This window comes from Zootoca vivipara, chromosome Z1 (assembly GCF_965207765.1).
Source record: "Zootoca vivipara chromosome Z1, rZooViv2.hap1.1, whole genome shotgun sequence".
NCBI classification, from domain to species: domain Eukaryota; kingdom Metazoa; phylum Chordata; class Lepidosauria; order Squamata; family Lacertidae; genus Zootoca; species Zootoca vivipara.
The window spans coordinates 38,290,592-38,307,933 of record NC_142583.1 but is presented as its reverse complement, the minus strand read 5'-3'; the positions used below and the strand labels follow the sequence as shown (position 1 = coordinate 38,307,933).

Below are 17,342 nucleotides of genomic sequence, written 5' to 3'. Positions count from 1 at the left end.
AGAGTATTTTGTGGTGACTAATAGATTTTAAAATGTTTGCAAGGTTAGCACCTTGTTTACGTTGTCCGCTTTTGCCTGACTTTTGTCACGTGGGCTTGAAGGAAACTATATGAATGGTGACTTGGGTTTTTTGTTTGTTTGTTTGTTTCTATCTGTTTTCTCACGGAGAAAAAGGGGTTTATAGCTACATATCAGAACTACAGACGAATCTCTGTTTAATGACAAGAATTCCATTCCCCAGCAGAATTGGGCAGCTTAAGTCTCATTTGCTTCAGTAGGATTTGTCCCCACAACTATACACAGGATAGCAGACAATATAGGTCGCATACTGTTGAGGGGAGAAGGTTTTGCTGAAAAGAGCGTGAATGACTAATCTACATTAGTATCGCGGATTTGGTAATTTCCCTTCTGCCCAGACCTTTGGAAAAGGAGGCCTTGGAGACTGCAGTGTTTAAATAATCTTAGCTAAACGTAGCACCAAACAAAGTTTGCCCACTTATTTCACGAGTGTTCCCTTTATTTCATTAATATATTATAATCCCTTATTTACCATAGGAAGTGGTGACAAGTGTTTAGCATTTTGGAGATCAGTTGTCAGTTGCTATTAAAATCAAGATTAATTCATATTAACGATATGCATTCTCAGTTCTCCCATGTGACAGCATACATTAAAACAACTAGTGCAAGTAATTAAACCCAATACAGGGGGTTAAATATTTTTAAAAGAGGGTTTTTAAACTCAAAGTTCACTTGAGAGCTAAGTACTAAATTGAGAATGCCCTGTTAATTATCTGTTAGAAAATTAGAAGATAATTTGATTTGAGGTCTATTTGGCTGATTTGTGGGAAGCATAATTGTCCTCAGCCTTTGTTTTTTATTTTCAATAGTATCCCGAAATGCAATGTTAAACAGCTATTGCCTGCTTAGGATTCCTCTACCTGTAACACGAATATGGAATATGACTGGCCAGTCCAATGGCTGATGGCTAGAGAAACCAGCTTTCCACCTCTGCCCTTCAACTGTCCCTTGTAAACTTTTCAATGAAAATACAAAAATATTATCTACAGATCTTTTTATTAGGCGTTTGAGATGCTCAATAGTTTAGACTAATTAGACAAGCCAAAAGCCTTTTGAAGATTAAGCAAATTGGACAACCCTTGTTAATTAGAACATAATTTAAAGTTTGAAATTATATCACTGATGAAGTAGCCTAATTAGTATGACGATATGTTAATGGCCTACCGAGACAGCCCTGTGGAGGTCTGACACGAACTCCTTAAAGGCTTGCAAGAATCTGCTCCCTTTCTATGTTGCCATTAATAAAAGATTTCTATAGACTTCAGCCTTTCAACGGTTACATACAATTTATAGTACACACAATGCATTAGCCCATAGTGCTGCTCCGTGGTTTGCCTTTTTTTTTTTACTATTATGAAAACTAATAAATTCGTCAAGCTGAATTAAGCATACAAATCAGATGAGGCATAACAGATTACATATTGAAGCGCTGTGTCTCCCGAGCCTAAATGAAATTTCAATCTAATAATTCCTTCCTGGCCCGGCCATAATTTGTTTAGAGATGTTGTTCCACTCCTTTCCAAGCGCTGTTCGCACAATAATTAAATGATACTCAAGCTTTTAACTTTGATTTATTTCATTTCTCTGAGCTGGCGACAGTGAGAGCTGATACAATGGATTTTTATTTTTATTATTATTATTTCCCTGAAAATTACAAAGCCTATCGTTTGGGGTGAGAAACCTGCTGGAGCCGCCAAGTGTAAAATTAAGGCACACAAAAGGGCCAGCTGTATTGAAAAAAGTCACTCAGCAGCCTCTCCCCCTCTTTTACACACCCACCCACACCTATATATATATTTTTTAAATATGAAACCCATCCATCATAAAACTGACAGAGCCAAGGAACTGGCTGGTCTCAGAACTGAGCCCATCATGCGGCTTTGGGTGGCACTAAGATGCCGGATTGCAAGAGATGAAAGAGGAGGATGGTCTGAACATTTCGGGGCATCTCCTCCCCCTAGTGTCACTTTAGCCTGGAGAGGCCCATGGCACCCGTGGAAATCCCACGTGGAACTCCTGCATGAGGCCAAGCGGAAAAGCAATGGCACGAGAGAGACAGACAGGCTGTTGGCTGGCAGGGACCAGAGCCATCAGCTGGTCCCAGGCTCTGCTCTGCCCCGCCCTTCGCACCCCCTCCAGCAAGCAGCTCCTTCTCCCGCAGCGCCTGGCCCCTGGAGGCGGGCAGCTCCATCCAGCCTGCAGAGCGCGACGCAGGAAACGGCAAACAAAGGTGACGGTGCGGGGGAGCGACCGAGGGGAGGCAACGGCACCACCCTCTGGCACGCGCCCACTTCGGAGGAGGAGGAGGAGAGCGGCAGGATTCCAATTCCCAAGAGCCACCGCGGTAGGATAGAAACCAGGCGCCAGCGGCAACTCAGGGGAGTTGTGCCAGTCAGTCTCTGGGGTAGCGGATGTGTGGCGTGGCGTGTCCTCCTGCTGCACCTGCGCAGTGAAGTCTCTCTGGGCAAACTGCCCCCCCACTCCGCGGTGGCTAATGAATGATAATAACTCGAAGGGAAAGGATTTCACCATTTTCCAGACCCCTCCTTCCCTTCGCTCTCTCCGCCTCGTGGAAGAAGAAGGATGGACAGACTTGTCTCTCCCCACCCCCCTCGCGACAACATTGCAACAGCCCCTACCAGGGAGCTGCCTCAACGTACTGTATAAACACAAGCCAAGGGAGATAGATACGTTAGATTATATTCACACACACATTCACAGCACTGCTCTATGGACTCCGCACAGAGGCAGAAAAAAGCGCGATCAAATATGTCATCTACATACAACTATAGTAAACACTTTTATCCGAAACCACAGAGCTCACCTCCCAGGACAGTAAAGTTCAATCCACATCTCTCTCTCACAGAGACACAAATACACACACATTCTGCCATGCTTCGAAACAGTCCGCTCTCTCCTCCGTCTTTCAGCCCCACAGAAAGGACCACGACGTGGCCTCACGGGGACCCCCGCTCTCTCCAACAACTAGGTCTCCCTCACTTGTTCTCCACAGGACATTTTCTCTCGCACTTTTCCACACCGTGTTCCCTCACACACACATTTTCCTTCTCCTCTCCACACATTATCCTGCCAACATATTTGTGATTATATCCCTTTCAGGTCCCTCTTAACATTCTTTCTCTCTCTCTCTCTCTCTCTCTCTCTCTCTCTCTCTCTCTCTCTCTCTCTCTCTCTCTCTCTCTCTCTCTCTCTCTCACACACACACACACACACACACACACACCTAAAACAATCCCTCGCTCCCACCTCCGTCTCCCTCCCCGAGCTTCCTCCTCGCGTTCCACCAGCCCCTTGCTCGGCAGTCGCACGCGCACGCTCTCTCGCAGGACGCATGCGTCTCGCCCTGTCAGCCCCGGCTTCGCCCGCGTCCAATGGGCGACGAGCAGAGAGAAACAGAGGGAGACAGAAAGACTCGCTCAGCCCAGTTACTCGGAGGTCTCGCTTGCTCGCGCTAGGCACCTGCCAGGCCAAGGTGTGCTGCAGCCCAACGCTGAGGCGGCGTCCCAGCCGCCGAGGAAGGAACAATAGGGCGAGGCTAGAGCGCTCCTCCAGCATTTCCCCCCCTTTTTGCTGCTGGGCGGGCAGGGAGGGGAAGCCGGCGGCGAAGAAAGAAGGCAGCGCTTCGGGGCTCTTGCTCCAGTTTGAGCAACAGCTGCCGGGGCTCCAAGCTGAGGGAGGCTAGGCTGGGCGGGGAGCGGGCTTCTTGGGGCGCCGGGAGCAGCGGAGGGCGGGCGGGACAAGGGGGGCTCTGGCGCTTCAGGGGGAGGCGCTGGGGAGGAGAAGGAGGGGCGCTGAGGAGAGGAGAGGAAGGCAGGCAAGGAGGACTAGCAGGGAAGGGGCAGGAGGAGGAGGAGGAAGGGAAGGGACTTTCCCCAAAGAGTTGGGGGGGTCCTAGTGACAAGGCAGCGAGAGGGGGGGCAAGGCGAGTAAAAAGCCAGCGGCGAGGCGGCTGAGGGGGCAGTTTGACGGCGGGGAGTGGCGAGAGGAAGAGGCTTCGCCGAAGGGGCAAGCACAGGACGCGAGAGCCGGCGAGGCGCCTCAGTCCGACGGGGCGGTGGCGGCGGCCGCTGAGGCAGCAACTTCTCCTCGCGCCTTTTCCCGCCTCTTCGCCTCTTCGCGTTTCCCGCCGGCTCCTGGCTGCTCCCCACCCCGCCGGCCACCATGATGATGATGTCGCTCAACAGCAAGCAGCCCTTCGGCATGGCGCACGGAGGTGGTGGCGGCGGCGGCCTCCACGAGGCCAAGTACTCGGCCCTGCACTCCTCGTCGCCGTGCACCTCGTCGGCGGCCGCCTCCGTGCCGTCGGCCAGCTCGCCCAGCATCTCTAACGCCGGCAGCGGGGGCGGGCGCAGCAGCGCGCCCAGCAGCACCACCAGCAGCAACAGCACCTCGGAGGCCCTGCGCCGCGCCTGCCTGCCCACCCCGCCGGTAGGTCGCTCCGTCGCTCCCGAGTGAGGGAGCCGGGCGGGAAGGGTTGAAACGGGGCAGCCTAGGGGCCGGCATGTTTATTTCATGGCCAGGCAGCAAATCAGCCCCGCGCGCCTCCCGCCCTCCCCAAACTCAGCGCAGTCTTCCAAGGGGCTGCCATGAATTTTTACGACCTGCGATGCTGCTGCCGAGCCGGGCTGGGGGTAGGGGGTGATGGTGAGCGTCAGAGAGAGAGAGAGAGAGAGAGAGTTGCCTGACTGCCCTCCTGCTTCTTTCTGCCCTCCTTCCTTTCCCACTTTCTCTTTCCTTCTTTCTTTCGTCCCTCTTCTTCTTCTCTGCCTCTCTCCCTCCCTTTTTCCATACCTTTCTTTTTCCATTTCTCTCCCTCTTTCCAGCTCTCTCTCTTTCCCTATTTCTATCTCTCTTCTCTCCTCTTTCTCTCTTTCTCTCTCTCTCTCTCCTCATTTCCCTCTTTCTAGCTCTCTCTGTCTCTCTCTCTGTCTCTCTCTCTGAGCAGGGCTGGGCTGCCTCGGATGGCACCCCGAGGAGCAAGGAGGCGAATTCCCTCTTGGCAGCAGTAATGTGTGCCTTCTATTTGCAATTGCAGAGCAACATCTTCGGCGGTCTGGACGAGAGCCTGCTGGCCCGCGCAGAAGCCCTGGCTGCGGTGGACATCGTCTCGCCCGGCAAGAGCCACCACCACCACCCGCCGCACCACAGCCCCTTCAAGCCCGACGCCACCTACCACACCATGAACACCATCCCTTGCACGTCGGCCGCCTCCTCCTCCTCGGTGCCCATCTCCCACCCCTCAGCCCTGTCCGGGAGCCACCATCACCACCACCACCATCACCACCACCACCAACCCCACCAGGCGCTGGAAGGGGAGCTTTTGGAACACATCACGCCGGGGCTGGCGCTGGGTGCCATGACGGGCCCCGACGGCTCGGTGGTCTCCACGCCGGGCCACGCTCCCCACATGGCCAGCATGAACCCCATGCACCAGGCGGCTCTCAGCATGGCCCACGCCCACGGGCTGCCCTCGCACATGGGCTGCATGAGCGACGTGGACGCGGACCCGCGGGACTTGGAAGCCTTTGCCGAGCGGTTCAAGCAGAGGAGGATCAAGCTGGGGGTGACCCAAGCGGACGTGGGTTCGGCCCTGGCGAACCTCAAGATCCCCGGCGTGGGATCCCTAAGCCAAAGCACCATCTGCAGGTTTGAGTCGCTCACCTTGTCCCATAACAACATGATCGCCCTCAAGCCCATCCTACAAGCCTGGCTGGAAGAGGCGGAGAAATCGCACCGGGAGAAGCTCACCAAGCCGGAGCTCTTCAACGGGGCAGAGAAGAAGAGGAAACGCACTTCTATCGCGGCTCCGGAAAAGAGGTCCCTGGAAGCCTACTTCGCCATCCAGCCGCGTCCTTCCTCGGAAAAAATAGCGGCCATCGCGGAGAAATTAGACCTCAAGAAGAACGTGGTTCGGGTCTGGTTCTGTAACCAGAGACAGAAGCAGAAACGGATGAAATATTCCGCTGGGATTTAGAATCTTTGGAAACCTTTCTGCTTAGAATTTTTTAAATAAAAAAAGACCCAGAAAAGTAAAATAATAAGTAAACACTAACATTTCAAGGAGACTTTTCTCCTTCTATTTCCGGAAGAGAAAGGAAGAGGCCAGAGTTCATCAAGAGGGTCAGACTGAGACAAACACACACACACACAGAGAGAGAGACAGACAGACAGAGAGAGAGACTTTGACTGGAGAAGTAAACTGTCAAGTTGAGAAAGCTGGCAGCAGAAATCATTGGACTTGAAAGCTCAGACTTTTTGAGCAGGCATCAAAGACAGACTGATTGTGTGAAAGCAGATAAGAAATCTTTATAAAGGACCGAAGACGTATCAAGTAAGAGTTGTTTTTATTCTTAAAGACATCGTCTTTGTTCAGATGTAAGAGTACCCTTTGCAGCTATTTTTCAGGAAAAATAATAATAAACCGATTAGAGAGACTGAAACTTTAATCTAGAGTTGAAACTTATACCATAAGAGAGGCTTCTCAAAAGTATTTTGATTTTTTTAAAAAATAAGATGGCGGGTTTTCTGTGATTACACTGCATATTATAAATATATATATATTTTTACTGTGGCTATTATCTGTTTCCTTCTCTTAAGTGACAATGTGGAAGGAAAGCGCTGATCCTGCTGTGTTCACAGATCTTTTAAGAGCTATTATTAGATTACTGCCAAACAATCCCTTGTAAATTATTGATTTATCTCTCTAGTAACTTCATTTTGTGCTCATCCTAATTAATTGCACCTCTTTCATCAAAATCTAGATAAAAAAAGTTAAAAGGAAAAAAGTATGGTTAGTGTAAATTCATTATTTTCCGTTGGTTGGTAGCCATTACGAACTTTAAACGTTTTATTACTATTTGAAAAGGAGGAATCCTTTTGGCCATCTGTATATTTTCACCTGAATTGAAACTGTTTCTCCAGCAAATATTTGTAAGGCGTTCTCACTCTATAGTGGCTGTCCTGCGTTGCTTGTGTAGAATGACTCACTTGTCCAAGGAGGTATTTGTTGACTGCGTTACATATTTAATGGGGGGATTCCCCAGATCGTCCCCACCACACGCTGCTTAAAAAGATGCCCCTTGAGTAGGCGACAGGGTGGTGGGTTCTGTTGCTTTTAGATTTCCTTTCATCTAAGTAGCTATCTGTTCTAGATTTCAACGCTATTTCTCCTCAGTGTTCGGGTCTCCTAGTTACTCTTTATTTCCTTTGATTGCTAGAGGGTCTTTTTCTCTCTCTTTTGCATTATTTTTGGAGGTTTTGTTTGTAGAAAAAGCCAAAACGATATTAGGGAGAGAGAAGGAGAGGGAGAGAGATCGGGCGCGCAAGAGATAAAAGGGAGAATGCACTGTTTGTAAATTCACATTGTTCGGTACAACTCTTTTGAAACAAACCCTCCCCGAGGTACTTAGATTGTGGTACCGTTGTGTATTGTAAATAATTCATTCAGAATTGACGCACATACAGTTATATTCTTACAGATTTCGCTGCATTGTTGTTATGTTCGAAAGGCTCCTTGAAGTCCTACTTCTGTACATTATGACGATTTCTTTGGTTTTGTTAATAGAAAGTTTATTTATTATGGTAATGTATTGATTTATTTAAAATGTTGTTGAATTGTCTTTCATTAAAAAAAAGATTTTAACGTTTTATTGACAAAAAAACCCTGTTTCCCGAGTTCCTTCCCCCCACTTTCGTAATTCGAACTCACTTCTTTGGAAACAGATTTCACTGGGATCAGTGGGACTTACTTTCAGTTCATTGGGTTTAGGATCAGCTAGTCAAGGTATGAGTTATTTCTTTGAGTAGTCCTTTCTATTGACCCAAAGTATTTCAAACTCCTGGCGTGTATTCAGACTAGGAGAGAACTGGATGATCCACAGATCTCTGTATTGGCATTTATTTTCTGGACCTTGCAAGGATTACTTTATCGCTTTACTCCTGTGCATCTTATGTAAATCTACAGCATTTCCTTGATGGGCTTTAGTGTATTGTGGCTGTAGATTGCCAGATTGCAAAAACCCGGGGCATGGAAAATGACTATGGAGCTCAGGGACTTTGGAAGGGAGCTATTCAATTAGCCCGTCTTCGTAGCTGGGCTCTGGGAATGATGACGAGGGCAGGTTGAGTCCCCAGAGCTCAGCGCCACCACCGCAGTGCCAAGCGCATAAGCAGCAAGATCAAGAGACAGACAGAACCGGGGAGGAGGAGAGGAGAGAGGGGGTGAAGAAGAAGAGAAAGGCTTGCCCGCTTATTTGTCCTCATTTCCTGTACTGCTTAAAGTGCTTCAAAGACATTGTGGGGGGGGGGGATCAGCTGCAGCATCAGAGCTAAACAAATCTAACCAATAGCGGAGTCAAGATTCAAATGTAGGCTGCTGCAATCCTAAACAGACTTAATACGAAGTAGGCCCTACTGAGCACAGGCTACTTTCCGAATGAAAATGCACAGGGTTTGGCAGGTTAGGAGTGCAAAGGTTTCCACAAGATGTTTAGGTGGAGAACTTTTCATGTGCTCCTAACCTATAACAATACACAGTTCTGTGGGAAGACCGAATATGCCCCAGGGAAAGATCTGAAAAAAGGACAGCAGGTTTTCTTTCCCTCACCCCACCACCTACAGACAAACCGCTGTTGTAGCTCACCTTGGGTTTGATAAGCGGCCACGAATTGCCCCGGATCAAGAGCTAAATTTAAATGATGCCTTGCGATCAAAAGATCGCCCAGAAGGAGCTATATAAATACCCGACAGAACTATGCTGTCCTGAAAAAGAACTAGCAGCCCATAGAAAGCTTTGTATCTGGTGTTCTGTGTCTCCTTGGAATCAAACCGAGGTGTGCAAATTGGCAACCTTATTGCCTAAGGAGACACGTCTTTGATGTAGCGAGTTTGAAGGGGGCGGCGGGAGGGGGGGAGCTGTTTTCTGCTGGAATTTTAAGGCTCTGGTGAGCTTATCTACATTCCCCCTAAAATGGTGTTAGGATGATAAAATGAAGTCTTCTTGTCATTGCCATTCTGGAGCCGGGTCTGTGGCCTATGAGAGACTGGTCTGTGAGCAAAAAAAATGATTCCAACATTAAAAAAATATTTTATTTATTTTTTACATACAAAAGTTAGCGACTGGAAACAGCCTCACCACCCTTTCCTTTCCACCCTTTCTTCCGCCCACCTTTGATTTTTCGGTGACAATGATGATATTGCCACTGCAGCCGATCTGCTCCCTGCCGCCAGTGCTTTCAGCACCAAGGACAGCTCCTGGGCGCTCTCTTGCTCTCAGTTCAATCTTGCCAGTTTGCCAGAGGCTGTCTCTTCCCTTTCACAGAGGGAGACAGCGAAGAAGAGAGAGGCAATGAGAGAGGGGGGGGCGGCGGCGGCGGAATGAGCTGGGAAGGAGGGGTGGGTGGAGGAAGGGAGATGAATGTGGCAGCTTTTTGCTACTGGGACTCAGCAAACTAAACGAAGTTTCATTTGATCTTAGAAAATACGCTCACGTGCGAACCTACTGCAAATACGTTTAAGAAAACAAAATACCGAGAAAGGGGGAAAGATTTGCAACGGAGGCGCAAAATAATGGCAACGAAGCCACTTACTATTTTGAGCTGACACAAGTCCATAGGCTTTGTACATATGACAGAGAGAATAGAGGACGCCACCCCCCACCGCCGACAGTATAAGAGTTGATATCTCGTTGCTGAAATGATGCATCATATTATAATGGTGTAATTTCACCATTAATCGATCAAATAAATCTTTCTTCGCATTATGTTAATTCAGAGCCCTATGGTTCCAAGCACAAAGTATTTCTCTTTCATTTGCTTATTAGGTGTAATCAGGAAGCCATTCGAAGGAACTGTGTTTTCCTTGATCTCTTGTTTTTCTATGAATGCAGGTTCCTTGCCTGATAAACTGATATAGACAAAAAACAAACAAACAAACAAAAAACCCCTGATTTTGTAGGCTACAGTCTATTTCGATTTTCTAGAAAGTAGCGGCATCTGACGCTAAAAGGAAGAAGTTAGTCGGTTCTTTGTAACGCCACCTTTTAAGATTCGCCTGTCGGTACCGAAATATTATTATTGATACACTTTGAACGGCTAAGAAGTGCTTCCTAGGAGCCTGATAGTCTTTCAATCAAAGCAGATGGCCCATATGCTGAGATATATTTTTGACAACACTCAAAACAGCACAGCAGTTGCGGCTAGGGATAGTTGTTAAGACATGGAAATATGATCCTGGGGATGGAGTTGGCTGAGGTAGTTGACACAGAAAGTATAGATTGGAGTTGCGCACACACTTAAAAAAAAAAAAGGAAACCAGTGCTTTGGACCAAGCGTTCTGAAGTTTTGTCTTTATTGGCAGGCAGCTTCTGTAATAGGGTTCCATTTTTTCCCGTTTCCACGTTAGGTCGGTCGATCAAAAAGGACACACACACAGTTGATGGGGGTGGGGATTGTCAACAAAGAAGCGGAACTTCAGTGCGCATTCCCTCTGCCTAGAACTGAGTTTTACCTACACATTTCTTCTGCAGCTGATTCTTTAAAACTGAAAGCTAAATCTATGAGGACAGAGTTGATGTTGGTGATAGTGACGATGAGCATTATGATTATTTTATTTTAATAAAAGTATCTCACGTCTTAATCCGGTGAGGATAGGAAAGGCAGCCTCAACATTAACTAGTAAATATTGTAGGTTTTTTTTTCAGGGATGGGGAGCGTCAGCGTGCCACAAATGTATTTTGGCAAGAAAGAATTCAGCAAAAGGCGCTGTCCAAAATATAGCCCTTTTAGTGATAATTTAGGGGTGGATGAAATATTAGCAGACCCCCTTATTTTTCGTTCTATGTGTAATGGGGGATCCTGTTCAGAAATCTTGCAACTCGGTTGAATCTGGAACTTGACTATAGCTCACAGTGAGGTAGAGCAAAGACGAGGAAGAAGAATGGCGACTGTACTGTTCAGCTCTGAAGACAGGACAAGCCCCGAAAAAGCACGAGCCCCAATACCTAAGGACTGTAGAGGAGGGGGTTTGTCCAGAGACCTGCGCAAGGCGAGACGAAGTCTTTGCACTTCCTCTTGGCCCTCTTAAATGAGCCATTCACTTAAAGGCTATTAATAAATTACACGGCGAATTATTAAATCCAGATAATTACAAGGAATAAGTAAGTAATCATTCGTTATCTCAGCTAATTACTGCGGGTCACAGTGAGGTGGAATGTGAAACTCTCCTCGGGAATTGAAATTAACTTCGCGCAGCGAGGCTTTGCTTGACATCCCTAGTCTGTAGGCGCGTGGCAGCTCCCCTGCGAGGGCGGCCTCGCTATTTAACTTGCAGAGAATGGAAATAAAATTAAGTGGCGATAATAAGAAGCTGCTTAGAAAGTCAAAACGCAGAGAGACAGAGACAGAGAGATTGCCTCTTTTTTTAAAAAAAAAGTAATCTGGAAACACCAACCTTTACAGTCCTATATTTTTATATCTATATTATATGTGAGCTAGGCCTGGAAGCCGGAAAGTATCCTACGGTCACATCTTTAATCGCCTATTAAAGGCAGATGAAACCGGGGCGCCAAGATCTAGGGCGAAAGAGAGTCCTCCCTGCTTTCATACTGCAAAAGGGGGGGGGAGGGAAGGGCTCTTGGAACCGAGAGCGCTCAGGGAAGCAGCGTGCGCTTTGTTTTGAAGACAATAAAAGCCTTCATCTCGTAACTGCGAGAACCTAATGAGGGAGCAGTGTCGCCTCTTCTGTGGATCTTTCGCCAAATCTCGCCCAGAGCTAATGTCAGGATTCCCCACCATCACCTTATTCAACACGACCCCCGCCCCCCTCTTTAAAGCGTAAGTGTATTTTTGTAACGCCCAAATCTACAGTCCGCACTACTAGGTGATCACCTCCTTCCTTTCTCTACATCTAATGTTTAGCGCATGCACACACGCACGCACGCACGCACACGCTGGGGATGGGAAGAGCATGCTTTTAATCACATATTGGAGAAGAAAAAGGAGAAAAATCTGAGGCTTTTTATCAGTTGTAATTAGGTGGACAGTCTTCCTCCCCTTTCCTTGCTGAAGCCTGGGATGATAATTAAAATTTAATGAAGGCTGGGACTGGAGGGAGCCTCGTCTGGGGACTCTGGCATGGAATATTTTAACTGTACATTTACACCCAATGTCTGGTTTCAAAGACGTGACTGCTTTTAATCTCGAATTAGAAAAACCACAGACCTGAAATGAAACATTAGACACTTTTTCGGCTTCTTTCCCCTTCCTAGAGTCCTGTCACCAACGTGTTTCTCTTTTTTTGTCCAGTAACTCACTCACTCTCTCTCTCTCTCTCTCTCTCTCTCTCACACACACACACACACCTACCTCGCTTCTCCAATTACACGTGCGTTAATAATACATGGCTTTGATAGGGAACGGGATTCTGGTGCTTTTGGATTTTCTCGCTCTCTTTTTCTAAATGGGGTTAATGCAATATTAATCGGTTGCGGCTGTTCTAAGAATGCGCAGGGTTTTTCAGGAACAAATCGATGAAGGCTGGGGATAGCAAGAGCAAAGGCAACCTCTCTCCTTGCGGTGTAATCTCGCTTTCAAACGTTCTCAAAGCTTTGGGTGAGTAAGATTGTCAGTTCTGTTTGTGTTCCTTTGACGAGACGCCTGTTCGCGCAGGTAGAGCGAGCGAGCGAGGGAGGCGAGGCAGCGGCCTGGCCTTTAGCTCGTGCGCTGAGAGGCGGGTGGGTTGGAGGGAGAAGGAAAGAAGGAACGAGGGAACGCCTCTCCAGGCTTTGCTCTGCTGCTGAACATTAATCACAGCAAACCGCTCCCCCCCCCAACAGCAAAGTCCCCACCGCTGGGAGACCCGCAGCCCCCGGAACGAGGTAGAAGGCAGACCCAAAGCCTGTACAGCTTAGCTAACTGTCTCGCCGCCTTCGCCGTACTCTTTCCAACAAATGCCTCTCCACAAGAGACCCCGGCCCTTAAGTTCCCAAATCAGTCACTCAGAATTAAGGTCTGTTTTAAGCCCATTGCCTCTTAATAATCGCGGCCATTTGAATTCTAAGTTGGCCTCGCCATTTCCCTTCCAAGGAAATGCCCTGGAGAGCTCAATACATATATAATTTTTTTAAGGGTCATGAAACTTGCATATTCTTGGGCGAGAAAAAGCATGACTTAATTTGCGCCCTGGTCCCTTCCTTACTTCCAAGTCGGGGTTAAGAACGGTCAGTTTTAGGTCCAGATTCGTCAACATGCTTCCGGAATTAAACGTGGTCTGCATAGAAGGCTATCATTTACTGCTCTTGTATTCCGCCTTTCCTTTAAGGAAGTCAAGGCGGCGACTCCCCCCCCCCCGCACATTTCCTCACAACAACTTTGTGAAGTAGGTTGGACTGGAAAGTAGTGGCCCAAGGTCGCTCAATGACTTCATGGCTAAGAGAGGGGTTTGAGCTTGGGTCTCCAATCCGACGCTTCAACCACACTCTTGTTGCTGCGAGGTCTGTTGAAACACGGCATTTTCGAATGTGTATAGAGCTATGATAATCTCTTCTTCTTGGTTAACAGACACCTACCCAAGCTTCAGAGCCCTCTGAGATTACTCCCTGAGTAATTTAACTGCAGCTTTCTGATTTTACCGTCGTGTAGCAGACGGATGTGAAACCAACAAAATAGTCCTGGAGAGAGGACGTGACTACACGGTGACAACGAAAAGACAACTGTCTGGTGAGTTCATGGACAACTTCTGAGCGCTGTCTGAAGAGAAGGTAACACTCCATTCCTTTTCCCAAACGACACACCCCAAAGTCAAATGGAAAAGAACTGTTTGTGTGTTTGTTTGAAAGAATCCTGCAGGATTTGCACCCCTAAACGGTTAGTTGCTCTCTGTTTCTTAAACTTTGGTTGAACATTGTCTCGGATCTCCCCCTAATGCAGCAAGTTAATCCCGCCCTGCTGCATATATTCCTGCCCGACAGAGGCTGGCTTTAAATTAAACCAATGAGCCCCAGGCGGGAGCAGAACGGCGGAGGCGTAGCTGAGAAGAACCGGTGCAGAACCGCAGCCGGGGACAGCGCCATCCACTTTAATGAGAAAAGGAACCGGGCCTTGGGCATTAATAAGACAGAGATCACTGGTCACTCATTCATTCAAAGCTTGCGAGCCCTTCGGGGCAGAGCCTCTTAGCTCCCTCTCCCTTCAAAATAAATACTGTTCAGCACTACCATTGTCACCCCTCCCCCCACAACGGCTGACATAATACCATGTGGGGTTTGTAGCTCGGTCCTGCTTCAAGTATTGCAGTTGCCCTAGCTGTACAGACTCGGGCGCAGTGATAGTCGTGTCTGTGGATGTGTGTTTTGTGCAGGCCCGCAACACCTTGTGCATTAATTAACGTGAGAGCGATGAAAACAACCCAGGCCTCCACCCAACCCCCATTTCTATCAAATATTGTCCTCTTACAAAACAAAAAAACCCCACACGTTATTTAAGAGACGGTTCCTTTTCTGTTCTCCATCCTCCATGTTAAATTGAGCGCTACTCACGTCAAGTGAAAGTCTGCAGAAAGGTGAAAGAAAGATGAAAGACTGTAATAAAGGGTAATCTTCAAATTCCTTACTCAGGAGAGAGTCAATTTAAGTCAGTAGGCTTACTTTAGAAGTAAATGTTTTGAGGTTAAGGGCACCCTGGCGAACTTTATCAGTTCTTCTGTGCTACAGAAATGTCTCAGATAGAAGGCAAACAAAACAGCAAATTTAGCAGTGAAGCTATTGCCTATTGACAAAAGCTCAATAAATGAGAGCATCCCATTTTGGGGGGACACGTCGTCCCCCTTTGATTGCCTCCCCTGCACTTTTTTTGGTAAGACTTCAATACGCCATACCAATAAGTTCCTTGGGAGTAATTACCCATCGCAGAGATCTTTAAGCAGCTCCTTAACAGAGCACCGCACCCCTACAGGAAGCAAGGTCAAATAATTGGCACCCGAGTCCCTTATTCACCTTTAAAAAGGATAGTGGTTGCTCATTTCAACGCTCCTTTGCCTGCCTCATATTATGAATAGAAGGGCACTATTTGACAGCAACTTTATGTAAAAACAGGTCATAATGTTGACCAAAACGATGGAAGTGGATGAATTTCTTTTGGCTTTAACAGCAAATTAACTTTGCAATCCTAAAGATCTTTGCCCGGCGGTGGAGGGAGGCCTTATGGACTCGGGGTTCCACATAAGGATATCTATCTCGGGTTCCTTTCAACTTAGTGACCTGGGATCCTCTAAGGCAGCCAGGGTAGGCTGTAAAAATCAATTCTCTGAGCTCCGATCTTGCTTCCCTCTTTAGCACAGATATTATTGGACCTTCGCTACCCCTGGGAGATGAGAAAAAGTGAAGGGTATATTGAGGATGTGCACAAAACAAGGGGGCGCTATTCTGGGTTTTGATCTCCTTTTGCCTCCCCTTGCAGCTTGTGGCTTGGCTGACTTGCTGGAGCTATCTTCTTTGGAACCACATGGGTGTCCTGAAGCTGCTCCTCACTGTGCTTCTGGAAACCTGCGGTAAGTTCATATCGTCTGCGCTAGTGGGAAATGACTGGTTTGAATGAACGCTGGGCTTGAGTATCTGGTTCCTCCCAACTCCATGTTCCCATGGGTCTGATTCATGCCCCAGAGGAGATATTCAGCCGCGGAACACTGTCACAGAAACAGTGCAGGTAGGCAAACCTTTGGCCCTCCGGATGTTAGAACTACAACTCTCCTCAGCTCTAGCATGCAAGGCCAGGGATGATGGGAATCGCAGTTCAGCAACATGGCCACAGGATCCTCACGCCTGTCTTATGCAACAAGCTAAAAAAATAAAAATAGTGTGCTTAGAAATGAGGGCATTTTCCCACCTCTGGTTCCATTCCGGCTTCACAAAACCTTACGAGGCAGGCAACAGACAAGGCCAAATAGAATCGCGGATCTATAAGCAGAGCAGACATTTCAGAGCCCCCTCCTCGCGCGCCTCCTCTGGGGTTGCCTTGACCAGGAGGAATCGATCATCAGTTAGAATTACCACCGAGTGGGGGAGTTGTTCGATGTTTCGTCAGAGGATAACAAGGCAAACGCCCCTGTCCGTTTTTTTTCCTGAGGCTCTAATAAAGGCAAAAGTGCAGGTCCCAACAGAAGGAACCCATCCAGCAAAAGTTAAGCGCTTTGTTTCAAATTTTTAACGCGTCTACTCGGTAGTAAAGAGGATTCGGATCAATAGGGTAAATGGCCATGGGATTGCTGCCTAAAGGTGTGGGGAGGATGATATGAGTTTATTTCCCATCCTTCCTCCCGAAGCAGCCCAGATTTTTTTAAAAAGCATTTATAAAGCGGTTAATCCTTTACAAAAATCTGAAAGCCGCGATCGTGCTCGACTTTTAGGGGTGTTTCTAAACAAACAGAAATTCTAGCCTGCAGTGAAGGATCCGTCACTGAGCAAGAAGGCATGACCAAGAGGGAAGTTGCACTGCCTAAACATTTACCTCTCCCTTCCGCTAACCTTTATTACTATTTCAACTCCATCTTCGATAACGTCTATATACCATCAGCCCCTTGAGCTCCTGCAAAGCTAGAGGGAACGTATTCCACTTATTATAATGTAAATGGAAGCTCATGTGGAATGAGTGTTTGGTGGCCTTTTCAACAAGGAACTAAACGCAGACTCTGTGCATTAGGCCTATAGTTAAGAGGAAAAGAACACACATGGAAATTTGTCAAGAAGAAGCATCACGTGGACGACTAGTTTTGGTTTAAAATAGAATTAGGGCAGGGTCCAGAAGCTACGGCTGAACACTATTAAAACCCTTTGATTTAAATGGAAGCTGGCTTAACACTCTCGGTGAAAATAGTAGGGAGCCCAAGGTATTCCGGCTTGGAAGTAGGGCGCACTGAGGGACACAGCCGCAAGTAAGTTTGCACTGAGAATCGTCTCTTTGACTTTGGCTAGATCTCATCCCAAGGGACCTAGGAAGGGAAGCTGCCTTAAACTGAGTCCGACCACCCGTCAATCTATCTCAGTCCACTGACTGGCAGCAGTTATTCATTGGTTTCAGGGAACGGGGTCTCTCTCAGGCCGACTCGGAGACGCCCACGATTGAAACAGTAGCTCTTCCCACTGAGTTACGGCCCTTCCCCAAAGGATAGTGACTCCTCGCGAACTTTTTGCCCATTCTTTCCAATGGAATAAAGAAAGCCAGTCTGCACCACTCTTCCTCTAGTTTGGAGAT

General features: G+C 47.6%; 1 protein-coding gene across 1 annotated transcript; it reads left to right on the top strand.

Annotated features, from left to right (window-relative positions):
* The first annotated feature begins 4,260 nt into the window (after positions 1–4,260).
* POU4F2 (POU class 4 homeobox 2) lies at positions 4,261–6,073 on the top strand. Its single transcript, XM_035113181.3, has 2 exons — positions 4,261–4,527; positions 5,135–6,073. The coding sequence occupies exons 1-2, from the start codon at positions 4,261–4,263 to the stop codon at positions 6,071–6,073; spliced, it is 1,206 nt and encodes a 401-aa protein (XP_034969072.3).
* The last annotated feature ends 11,269 nt before the right edge of the window (positions 6,074–17,342 follow it).

Coding starts and splice junctions, on each gene's coding strand:
- POU4F2 (XM_035113181.3), top strand. CDS start 4,261: ATGATGATGATGTCGCTCAACAGCAAGCAGCCCTTCGGCATGGCGCAC. Junction 4,528..5,134: donor CCTGCCTGCCCACCCCGCCG/GTAGGTCGCTCC, acceptor TTGCAATTGCAG/AGCAACATCTTCGGCGGTCT.